General features: G+C 53.5%; 1 protein-coding gene across 1 annotated transcript in view; it reads left to right on the top strand.

Annotated features, from left to right (window-relative positions):
• Window positions 1–5847: 5847 nt before the first annotated feature.
• Window positions 5848–12571, top strand: part of PDZD11 (PDZ domain containing 11) — a 19032-nt gene continuing 12308 nt past the window's right edge. Inside the window, exons 1-7 of the mRNA XM_078881129.1 lie at window positions 5848–6387; window positions 8910–8962; window positions 9449–9662; window positions 9987–10070; window positions 10743–10826; window positions 11399–11455; window positions 12025–12124. Of these exons, the coding sequence (XP_078737255.1) occupies window positions 9993–10070; window positions 10743–10826; window positions 11399–11455; window positions 12025–12124 (319 nt within the window). The 5' untranslated portion in view covers window positions 5848–6387; window positions 8910–8962; window positions 9449–9662; window positions 9987–9992. The remainder of the gene's footprint in view (window positions 6388–8909; window positions 8963–9448; window positions 9663–9986; window positions 10071–10742; window positions 10827–11398; window positions 11456–12024; window positions 12125–12571) is intronic.

Genomic DNA, 12571 nt, shown 5'->3' with positions numbered 1-12571 from the left:
CCATCCATTGGCGGTTTCACAATTTCGTAATCTGCAACCTCAACCATCCTCCGTCGTATCAACATCTTCAACAACATCCGCGCTCGATCCACTGCTGGATGAATGCCTCCCCAAGCCTCCCCCCCCTCTCTCTCTCTCCTGCTGATGTAGCGATCCGCCCAGCAGCAGCGACTCCCTACACCCCGCGAGGCCAGATCATTCTCGCTCCATCTCCTCCCAAGGGGACGTCGCTCGGACGCGTTCCATTGGCTTCAACTCGCTTGGACAATCGTCACCCATAGCCATCGTCACCCCCATAGCCTCATTCACGTGTTTTATTGCATCAGGATCTGTGTTGATATTTCTCGAGAAATCCGATGAGCTATGAAGCTCTTTCGTCACCGGTGTCGAGTCGGGGGGGGGGGGCACGCGGTGAGGACGTGACTACAACAGCCACACAAACACAACAACAACCACACAAACACAACAACAACCACACAAACAACAACAACCACACAAACAACAACAACCACACAATCACAACAACAACACAAACACAACAACAACCACACAAACACAACAACACCCCTACCAACTCCACCACCACCACCATCATCATCACCCCTACCAACTCCACCATCATCACCCCTACCAACTCCACCATCATCACCCCTACCAACTCCACCACCATCATCATCACCCCTACCAACTCCACCATCATCACCCCTACCAACTCCACCACCACACCATCATCATCACCCCTACCAACACCACCATCATTCACCCCTACCAACACCATCATTATCACCCCTACCAACACCATCATCACCATCATTATCACCCCTACCAACTCACCACCACCATCATCACCTCTACCACCACCACCATCATCATGCCTACCAAACCCACCATCATCACCCCTACCACCACCACCACCACCACCATCAATCACCACCACTATCACCACTACCATCATCACAACCTCCATCAATCACCACCACCACCATCATCACCACTATCACCACCACCATCATTCACCCCTACCAACACCACCATCACCACCACCACCATCATCATCACCCCTACCAACACCACCACCACCACCATCATCATCACCACCACCACCACCACCATCATCACCCCTACCAACACCAACACCACCACCACCATCATCATCATCACCTCTACCACCACCACCATCACCACCACCACCATCATCATTCACCCCTACCAACACCACCATCACCACCACCACCATCACCCCTACCAACACCACCACCATCACCCCTACCAACACCACCATCATCACCCCTACCAACACCACCATCATCACCACTATCAACACCACCACCACCATCACCACCACCACCACCCCTACCACCACCATTATCACCACTATCACCACTATCACCACCACCATCACCCCTACCACCACCATCATCGCATTAAACGCACGCCTCCTCGGGGTGATGGGAAGACAAAGGCGGCCGGGCGTGGTCCAGGCCACACCTGGCCTTAATAGGTGCTCGCTAACAGCACTCGTCCCAACAGCCCGTGTGGGCTACACGGGGTATCTTTGTCTTTGGTTCATGAATGATGGTGGTGAGTGATGATGCTAACGACGATGTTGATGGTGATGTTAGGATGGTGTTAGTAATGGTGATGTAAGTGATGGTGATGTTAGTGATGGTGGTGTTAGTGATGGTGGTGTTAGTGATGGTGGTGTTAGTGATGATGATGTTAGTGATGGTGATGTTAGTAGTAATGATGTTAGTAGTGATGGTGATGTTACTGATGATGATGTTAGTGATGTTGATGGTGTTAGTAGTGATGGTAATGTGATGATGATGTTAGTAATGGTGATGTGATGGTGATGTGATGGTGATGTGATGATGTCATAATCACGGTGGCGATTGTGCGAGGGGCGTGCGTGATGGCGATGGGGGGAGTTGATCGTCCAGGTTCGATCCACTGCTGCATGAACATCAATGTTATGATGAAGATGTCTCCCCCTTCGCGTGTAATCGACACAGTCACCATGCTCTGCCCACAGCAGGTCTAGCCGAACCCACCTCCAACTGCTGCTGTTGTTGTGGCCGAAGTTGTGCTAGTTGTTGTTGAGTTGTGGTGGTAGTTGCGGTAGGCAGTGAGTGGTTCTTGTTGTGGAAGTTGCTGGGTGGCTGGCCGATGTCGGAGTGTCACTTTGAGACGAAGGCGCTTAGACAAATCCCGGCCTCGCCATCACCTCGCCCATCACCTCGCCACACTCGCCATCACACGCCAACTCCACACCCATCACACGCCAACTCCACACCCTGCCTCACGCATTCCTCCCCCAGCTCCTCCCCCACCTCCATCTCCCTCCCTTCCTCCACTCTCCCTCTCTCTCCATCTCCCCCCTGCCCCCCTCTGTCTCCTCCTCCTCCTCATCCTCCTCCTCTCATCTCTGCCTCTCTCCTCCCCAACCGCACCCCACACACACACGGACCCACCCTGCTCACCAGAGGTCGCAAACGGGTTTTGATTCCTTACCCGTACCCGGCCGCACCAGGGTCGCAAACGGGTACCCGTTTGCGACCCTGGTGCTCACCCCTCCCCCCCTCTCTCACCCCTCCCCCTCTCACCTCCCCCCCTCTCACCCCCCCCTCTCACCCCCCCTCTCAACCCCCCCTCTCACCCCCCCCTCACCCCCCCTCTCACCCCCTCTCACCCTCCCTCTCACCCCCCCTCTCACCTCCCCCTCTCTCCCCCCCTCTCACCCCCTCTCACCCTCCCTCTCACCCCCTCTCACCCCCTCTCACCCTCCCTCACCCCCCCTCTCACCCCCCCCTCACCCCCCCTCTCACCCTCCCTCTCACCCCCTCTCACCCCTCTCACCCTCCCTCTCACCCCCTCTCACCCCCCTCTCACCTCCCCCTCACCTTCCCTCTCACCCTCCCTCACCCCCCCTCTCACCCTCCCTCTCACCCCCTCTCACCCCCTCTCACCCTCCCTCTCACCCCCTCTCACCCCCCTCTCACCTCCCCCTCACCCCCCCTCTCACCCCCCCCTCACCCCCCCTCTCACCCCCTCTCACCCTCCCTCTCACCCCCCTCTCACCTCCCCCTCTCTCCCCCCCTCTCACCCCCTCTCACCCTCCCTCTCACCCCCCTCTCACCTCCCCCCTCTCTCCCCCCCTCTCACCCCCCCCTCTCACCCCCCTCTCACCCCCCTCTCACCTCCCCCTCACCCCCCCTCTCACCTCCCCCTCTCTCCCCCCCTCTCACCCCCTCTCACCCTCCCTCTCACCCCCCTCTCACCTCCCCCTCTCTCCCCCCCTCTCACCCCCCCCTCTCACCCCCCTCTCACCCCCCTTTCACCCCCCTCTCACCCCCCTCTCACCTCCCCCTCTCTCCCCCCCTCTCACCCCCCTCTCACCCCCCTCTCACCCCCCTCTCACCCCCTCTCACCTCGCCCTCACCTCCCTCTCTGTCACATCTACTCCCTCCTTGGGGCCGTCCATAAATGACGTCACGCACCTAGGGTGGGGGGGGTGTCAGACATTTGTGACGTCATATTTGAGGGGGGGGTCTGATTTTTCGTGACGCCGTGTGACGAAGGGGGGGGGGGTCAAAAATCGTTCAAATTCGCGTGACGTCATTTATGGACGCCCCCCCTTCCCCCATGTCCCTCTCCTGCATCTCGCTTGCTCCAGCTCCTCACACGGAACCCCCTTCTCGCCCCCCCTCTCCCCCCCCCCTCCTCTCCCATCTCTCCTCCCTCTCGATCTCCCTCCACCATCATCTCCCCCAACCCTCTTCACTCACCTCCTGTCCATCTCTAGCCCCCCCCTCCCCTGTCTCTCCCATCAATACGTCTCCCCCTCTCCTCCATCCGCATCTCTGCTTACTCCATCCTGTTTCTCAAAACATTCACCGGCTGAGTTTCAGATATACAACAAGTGTGACAGGGTGGGTCTCTGTGTGAGTCTGTGGGTCTCTGTGCGAGTCTATGGGTCTCCATGTGTGTCTATGGGGCTCTGTGCGAGTCTATTGGTCTCTGTGTGAGTCTGTGGGTCTCTGTGTGAGTCTATGGGTCTCTGTGTGAGTCTGTGGGTCTCTGTGTGAGTCTGTGGGTCTCTGTGTGAGTCTGTGGATCTCTGTGTGAGTCTATGGGTCTCTGTGTGAGTCTATGGGTCTCTGTGTGAGTCTATTGGTCTATGCTTGAGTCTATGGTTCTTTGTGTGAGTCTATGGGTCTCTGTGTAAGTCTACGGGTCTCTGTGTAAGTCTACGGGTCTCTGTGCGAGTCTATGGGTCTCTGTGTGTGTATAAGGGTCTCTGTGCAAGTCTATGGGTCTCTGTGTCAGTCTATGGGTCTCTGTGCGAGTTTGTGGGTCTCTGTGTGAGTCTACGGGTCTCTGTGTGAGTCTGTGGGTCTCTGTGTGAGTCTATTGGTCTCTGCGTGAGTCTATGGGTCTCTGTGTGAGTCTGTGGGTCTCTGTGCGAGTCTATGGGTCTCCATGGTGTGTCTATGGGGCTCTGTGCGAGTCTATTGGTCTCTGCGTGAGTCTATGGGTCTCCGTGTGTGTCATGGGTCTCTGTGTTAAGTATACGGGTCTCTGTGTAAGTATATGGGTTTCTGTGTAAGTCTATGGGTTTCTGTGTGAGTCTGTGGGTCTGTGTGTGAGTCTATGGGTCTCTGTGCGAGTCTATGGGTCTCTGCGTGAGTCTATGGGTCTCTGCGTGAGTCTATGGGTCTCTGTGTGAGTCTGTGGGTCTCTGTGTCAGTCTATGGGTCTGTGTGAGTCTATTGGTCTCTGTGTGAGTCTGTGGGTCTCTGTGCGAGTCTATGGGTCTCTGTGTGTGTCTATGGGTCTCTGTGTGAGTCTATGGGTCTCTGTGTGAGTCTATGAGTCTCTGTGCGAGTCTGTGGGTCTCTGTGTGAGTCTATGAGTCTCTGTGTGAGTCTATGGGTCTCTGTGTGAGTCTATGAGTCTCTGTGCGAGTCTGTGGGTCTCTGTGTGAGTCTATGAGTCTCTGTGCGAGTCTATGGGTCTCTGTGTGTGTCTATGGGTCTCTGTGTGAGTCTATGGGTCTCTGTGTGAGTCTATGAGTCTCTGTGCGAGTCTGTGGGTCTCTGTGTGAGTCTATGAGTCTCTGTGTGAGTCTATGGGTCTCTGTGTGAGTCTGTGGGTCTCTGTGTGAGTCTATGAGTCTCTGTGCGAGTCTGTGGGTCTCTGTGTGAGTCTATGAGTCTCTGTGTGAGTCTATGGGTCTCTGTGTGAGTCTATGAGTCTCTGTGCGAGTCTGTGGGTCTCTGTGTGAGTCTATGAGTCTCTGTGTGAGTCTATGGGTCTCTGTGTGAGTCTGTGGGTCTCTGTGTGAGTCTATGAGTCTCTGTGCGAGTCTGTGGGTCTCTGTGTGAGTCTATGAGTCTCTGTGTGAGTCTATGGGTCTGTGTGAGTCTATGAGTCTCTGTGCGAGTCTGTGGGTCTCTGTGTGAGTCTATGAGTCTCTGTGTGAGTCTATGGGTCTCTGTGTGAGTCTGTGGGTCTCTGTGTGAGTCTATGGGTCTCTGTGTGAGTCTGTGGGTCTCTGTGTGAGTCTATGAGTCTCTGTGTGAGTCTATGGGTCTCTGTGTGAGTCTGTGGGTCTCTGTGTGAGTCTATGAGTCTCTGTGCGAGTCTGTGGGTCTCTGTGTGAGTCTATGAGTCTCTGTGTGAGTCTATGGGTCTCTGTGTGAGTCTATGAGTCTCTGTGCGAGTCTGTGGGTCTCTGTGTGAGTCTATGAGTCTCTGTGTGAGTCTATGGGTCTCTGTGTGAGTCTGTGGGTCTCTGTGTGAGTCTATGGGTCTCTGTGTGAGTCTGTGGGTCTCTGTGTGAGTCTATGAGTCTCTGTGCGAGTCTGTGGGTCTCTGTGTGAGTCTATGAGTCTCTGTGCGAGTCTGTGGGTCTCTGTGTGAGTCTATGGGGCTCCGTAAAGGGGCGTGGAGTGAGGGGTCACGTGAGGAGTAAGCCCCGCCCACGAGGCCTAGCTCCGTGCGAAGCCTCAACTGAGACTAAGTCTCACAGACGACACACACAGACAACGATACACAGAGACACACACACACAGACACACACACAGACAACAATACACAGAGGCAACGACACACACAGAGGCAACGACACACACATAGACACACAGATAAAGACACACACACAGAGACACACACACAGACACACACAGAGACACACACACACAGAGACACACACACAGACACACACAGAGACACACACACAGACACACACACAGACAACAATACACAGAGGCAACGACACACACAGAGGCAACGACACACACATAGACACACAGATAAAGACACACACACAGAGACACACACACAGACACACACAGAGACAACGCACATCCGGCGCAGCGAGAGACGGTGAGTCTTAAAGAGTGAGGCTCGTTCTATGGGTGTCTATGGGTCTCTGTGGGTCTAAGGGTCTCTATGGGTGTCTATGGGTCTCTGTGAGTCTTCGGGTCGCTATGGGTGTCTATGGGTCTCTGTGGGTCTAAGGGTCTCTATGGGTGTCTATGGGTCTCTGTGAGTCTTCGGGTCGCTATGGGTGTCTATGGGTCTCTGTGGGTCTAAGGGTCTCTATGGGTGTCTATGGGTCTCTGTGAGTCTCAGGGTGAGGCTCGCTCTATGGATGTCTGTGGGTCTCTGTGAGTTTGTCTCTAAGTTTGTCTCTGTGAGTTGTTTATCTCTGTGAGTTTATCTCTGTGAGTTTCTGTGTGAGTTTATTTCTGTGAGTTTCTGTGTGAGTTTATCTCTGTGAGTTTATCTCTGTGAGTTTCTGTGTGAGTTTATTTCTGTGAGTTTCTGTGTGAGTTTATTTCTGTGAGTTTATCTCTGTGAGTTTCTGTGTGAGTTTATCTCTGTGAGTTTATCTCTGTGAGTTTCTGTGAGTTTATTTCTCTGAGTTTATCTCTGTGAGTTTATTTCTGTGAGTTTCTGTGTGAGTTTATTTCTGTGAGTTTATCTCTGTGAGTTTATGTGTGAGTTTATCTCTCTGAGTTTATCTCTGTGAGTTTCTGTGTGAGTTTCTGTGTGAGTTTATCTCTGTGAGTTTATCTCTGTGAGTTTCTGTGTGAGTTTATTTCTGTGAGTTTATCTCTGTGAGTTTCTGTGTGAGTTTATCTCTGTGAGTTTCTGTGTGAGTTTATTTCTGTGAGTTTATCTCTGTGAGTTTCTGTGTGAGTTTATTTCTGTGAGTTTATCTCTGTGAGTTTCTGTGTGAGTTTATCTCTGTGAGTTTATCTCTGTGAGTTTCTGTGTGAGTTTATTTCTGTGAGTTTATCTCTGTGAGTTTCTGTGTGAGTTTATCTCTGTGAGTTTATCTCTGTGAGTTTCTGTGTGAGTTTATCTCTGTGAGTTTATCTCTGTGAGTTTCTGTGTGAGTTTATCTCTGTGAGTTTATCTCTGAGTTTCTGTGTGAGTTTATCTCTGTGAGTTTATCTCTGTGAGTTTATCTCTGTGAGTTTCTGTGTGAGTTTATTTCTGTGAGTTTATCTCTGTGAGTTTCTGTGTGAGTTTATTTCTGTGAGTTTATCTCTGTGAGTTTCTGTGTGAGTTTATCTCTGTGAGTTTATCTCTGTGAGTTTCTGTGTGAGTTTATCTCTGTGAGTTTCTGTGTGAGTTTATTTCTGTGAGTTTATCTCTGTGAGTTTCTGTGTGAGTTTATCTCTGTGAGTTTATCTCTGTGAGTTTCTGTGTGAGTTTATTTCTGTGAGTTTATCTCTGTGAGTTTCTGTGTGAGTTTATTTCTGTGAGTTTATCTCTGTGAGTTTCTGTGTGAGTTTATTTCTGTGAGTTTATCTCTGTGAGTTTCTGTGTGAGTTTATTTCTGTGAGTTTATCTCTGTGAGTTTCTGTGTGAGTTTATCTCTGTGAGTTTATCTCTGTGAGTTTCTGTGTGAGTTTATCTCTGTGAGTTTATCTCTGTGAGTTTCTGTGTGAGTTTATCTCTCTGAGTTTATCTCTGTGAGTTTCTGTGTGAGTTTATCTCTGTGAGTTTATCTCTGTGAGTTTCTGTGTGAGTTTATTTCTGTGAGTTTATCTCTGTGAGTTTCTGTGTGAGTTTATCTCTGTGAGTTTCTGTGTGATGCTATCGCAGTTGGCCGTGATGATGATGATGGTGGTGGTGGTGCTGATTACGGTAGTGATGGTGTTGATGGTGCCTATTAAGGTAGTGATGGTGTTGATGGTGATGTTAACAATGTTGAGTGGTGTTGCTGATGAAAGTGATGTTCATGTTGATGTTTGTTATAATGTTGACCTCGGATGAGCATGGTTGGCTATGTTGATGATGTTCACGTTGACGATGTTGCTGGTAATGTTTGTGATGATGTTTGTGATGATGTTAGTGATTATATTAGTGACTAGCTGTACTACCCCGGGACTTGTATTCACCACACCCAGCCGCCTTTGTCTCCCCAGTGGCGATGTTCACACCACACCAGTTACTCATTTGAGGCCGAGTCGACCTAGGGGAGGCCCAGGACCGGTTCAAATAATCGTCACCGGTGGTGGCCGTGAGCGGGAATCGAACTCGGGTCGCTACACTACAATGCGTTACGCTTCCACGTGCCGCGGGTCACGTGACACATTTGACGTCACAGCTCACTTGCCGTGCAATAAAATCCATGCATTATTGAGCCCCCCCCCCCCCCCAAAAAAAGTGTATTTTTTATAATTGTTTCATGGTGTACAGTCTGGAAAGTACCCACATGGCAAATTTCAAGTTTGTTGCATGTCGGGAAGTACGCTAAACATTTTGAACAGACATACATAATGCCATCGTACTCGCAGCACCACGTTTTCTTTTGGACCACTCATTGATATGCTAATTTTTTCTAACCCCCCTCCCTCTCTCTGCCTCCGCCCCCCCTCTGTCTATTTAAGGCCACCCCACAGAGACGATCACCCCTCTCTGTCACCTGTGTTGCTCTCGCTATGTATGTATCTTGTGATATCTGTCTGCTAATATGTCTGTCTATAGTTTTCTGGTTAGATATTATGTCGCTATTTCATTATACCTGATGATGATTGCTTGTGTTGCAATCGAAACGTCGTATTCTATTATTTAATTTAATTTATTATTTTATCTTTAGACGTGACTTAACCGAAAGAACCAAATAATAATTCCTGCAGTCACGAAAGTTCTAAAATTAAGACATAATCACAACTTTGCCTTTTATATACACGATGTTAGTTATGATCACATTGGTATGTTGGTGATGAAGTTAGTGATGCTGTTAGTATGTTGGTGATGATGTGAGTGATGATGGTGGTGATGATGTTGATGATGTTGGTGATGATGTTGGTGATGATGTTGGTGATGATGTTAGTATGCTGGTGATGAAGTTAGTGATGGCATGAGTGATGGTGTTAGCATGTTGGTGTTGATGTGAGTGATGGTGATACTGGGCTGTTGGAGGCAGTCGCCCTCCAACAACAACGGAGGGCGGAGGAGCGACGCTCACAACAACGAGCGGAGTGCCGGGTGGCTAAAGCACAGCAAGTTGGTACAGTAGGGGGCACAGGTGGTGCATCAGCCAGTCATCTCGGTCATCTCAGTCAGTCGACCCGTGGCACCTGCTGGGTCTGCCCCGTGACCTCCTGCCAGCGGCGTTCGACACTTCACGTGCCCTCAAGGTGCACATGGCCTGGCGCAAGCGTCGTGGTGACGTCACCGCCACTTAGTGGCGAATGACGGTTGTTGTTGTGATGGTGATGTCGATGATGATGATGTGAGTGGTGGTGTTAGCATGTTGGTGTTGATGTGAGTGATGGTGATGTCGATGATGATGTTGATGATGATGATGACGATGATGTTGGCGACCCTCTCTCAGCTGGCCATGAACGCTCTCTCGGCGCTGCCCATCGTCGATGATGTGAGTGATGATGATGTGAGTGATGGTGATGATGTTGATGATGTTGATGATGATGATGTTGATGATGTTGGTGACCCTCTCCCAGCTGGCCATGAACGCTCTCTCGGCGCTGCCCATCGTCGAGCTGCCCCGCTACGAGCCGCCCCCCCCCTGGATCCCCAAGCGGGAGGTGAGCCCCAGGGGGTCGAGGTCACGGGGTCACGAGGTCACGGGGTCACGTGGTCACGTGGTCACGTGGGTCAGGATGATGGGTCTGGATTAGGGCTGCGATTGGCGCGTGCATGCGTGTGTGTGTCTGTGTGTCTGTGTGTGCGTGTGTCTGTGTGTCTGTGTGTGCGTGTGTCTGTGTGTGTGTCTCTGTGTGTATCTGTGTGTGTGTCTGTGTGTGTGTCTCTGTGTGTGTGTCTCTGTGTGTGTCTGTGTGTGTCTGTGTGTGTATCTGTGTGTCTGTGTGTGTGTCTGTGTGTGCGTGTGGGGAGCGGTAGTGTAGCGGTTAGCGCTACGCTGCGCTACAAACCCGGCCACCCGAGTTCGATTGCCGCTTACGGCCCACACCGGTGATGATTATCTGAACCGGTCCTCGGCCTCCCCTAGGTCGATTCAGCCTCAAATGAGTACCTCGTGCATTGTGTAGTAAACATCGTCACTGGGGAGACAAAGGCGGCCGGGCGTGGTGCTGGTCACCCACCCCCTCGTGTGCCATGGCGGTCTTCATAGGTGCTCGCTAACAGCACTTGCCCCAACAGTCTTAAGGCTAAACAGGGATCTTTATCTTCTCTTTTTACTGTCTCCCGTGTCCCCGTGTCTCCCGTGTCCCCCATGTCCCCCGTGTCTCCCTCAGAGGTTGCGTCACCCCGATTACAACAACGACCTCAACCGCTTCCTTCCACGCACTGTGCACCTCCTGAAGCCTCCGGGTGGGCAGGTACGGAGTCACGGGGAGACACGGGGGGAGACACGGGGAGACACGGGGGAGACACGGGGGGAGACACGGGGAGACACGGGGAGACACGGGGGGAGACACGGGGAGACACGGGGGAGACATGGGGAGACACGGGGGAGACACGGGGAGACACGGGGAGGAGACACGGGGAGACACGGTGAGAGAGGAGACACGGGGAGACACGGGGAGAGACGGGGAGGCACGGGGAGAGAGGAGACACGGGGAGAGAAGAGACACGTGGAGACACAGAGAGACACAGAGACACAGAGAGACAGGGGAGACACGGTGAGACACGGGGGAGACACGGTGAGACACGGAGGAGTCACGGGGAGACACGGGGGAGACACGGGGGAGACACGGGGGAGACACGGGGAGACACGGGAAGAGAGGAGACACGGGGAGAGAAGAGACACGGGGAGAGAAGAGACACGGGGAGGCACGGGCAGAGCCACTTTAACCGCCGTTCAAGTCAAGTCTACAGCCCTTCTCTTCGTGTGTCTCTCCCCCTCCCTCCCTCCCCCCCTCCCTCCCCCTCTCCCCCTGCCCCGCCACAGTTGGGGTTTAACATCCGCGGGGGGCGAGCGTCCCAGCTGGGGATCTACATCTCCAAGGTACGCGTTGCCGGGCGTGCAGCCACGCACTGCGTCACCCATCCTGACGACGATAGACTGACGATACCTAGGACACACTTACGATACCTACGATAGCTCAGATACACTAACGCTAGCTAGGACACACATAGGATACACTAATGATAACGTATGATACCTAGAATACTTTAGCGATACCAAGGATACACTTACGATAGCTCGGATACACTAACGACAGTGCATTGTGTGTGTTTGTGAGTTGATACTAATTTAGGATTTGGTGCAAAGTTTGGTCTTAGGTCCAAATGAAACTTAAGCAAGACATGAGACCGGGCAGGTGAGGGGAGGTGTCCGATTCGACGATGAGAGGGACCCTGAGCCAATGGGACGAACGTTACCCACAAGTCCAAGCGTTACCCACAAGTCCAAGCGTTACCCACAAGTCCAAGCGTTACCCACAAGTCACGCGTTACCCACAAGTCCACGCGTTACCCCCCGCCCCCCTCACCGCCCACCCCTCACCGCCCCCCCCCCCACCGCCTCCCCCCCCCCCCCACCACCCCCCCCCACCGCCCCCCCCCCCGCCGCAGGTTCTGCGGGGATCGGACGCGGAGCGCGTGGGGCTGAGGGAGGGTGACCAGGTGCTGGCCGTCAACGCCGTCGACTTCCAGGACATTGAGCACAGCCAAGGTAAGGCGCGGGGGGGGGGGCACGGGGGGGGCACGGGGCGGCACGGGGGGGGCACGGGGGGGGCAACGGGGGGGGCACATAAGGGGTCACGAAGAGTTGGGGACTTGACACTGGGACCAAGGGGATGTGGGGAAATGTTGTTCTCCCCCTTCGCACTCGCATGACCTCAACGTTTACACCCTTCCACCCCCCCCACTCTCCCCTACCCCCCACCCCCCCACTCCCCCATCCCCCCACTCCCCCATCCCCCCACTTCCCCATCCCCCCCACTCCCCCACTCCCCCACTCCCCCCCACTCCCCCACTCCCCCACTCCCCCACTCCCCCACTCCCCCACCCCCCCACCCCCCCACCCCCCCATCCCCCCACTCCCCCCACTCCCCCCACTCCCCCACTCCCCCACTCCCCCACTCCCCCACTCCCCCACCCCCCCACCCCCCCACCCCCC

This window comes from Lampetra fluviatilis, chromosome 60, assembly GCF_964198595.1.
Source record: "Lampetra fluviatilis chromosome 60, kcLamFluv1.1, whole genome shotgun sequence".
In the NCBI taxonomy this organism is placed as follows: domain Eukaryota; kingdom Metazoa; phylum Chordata; class Hyperoartia; order Petromyzontiformes; family Petromyzontidae; genus Lampetra; species Lampetra fluviatilis.
Note: the sequence above shows the minus strand (reverse complement) of the source record. Positions and strands in the feature narration are given on the sequence as shown.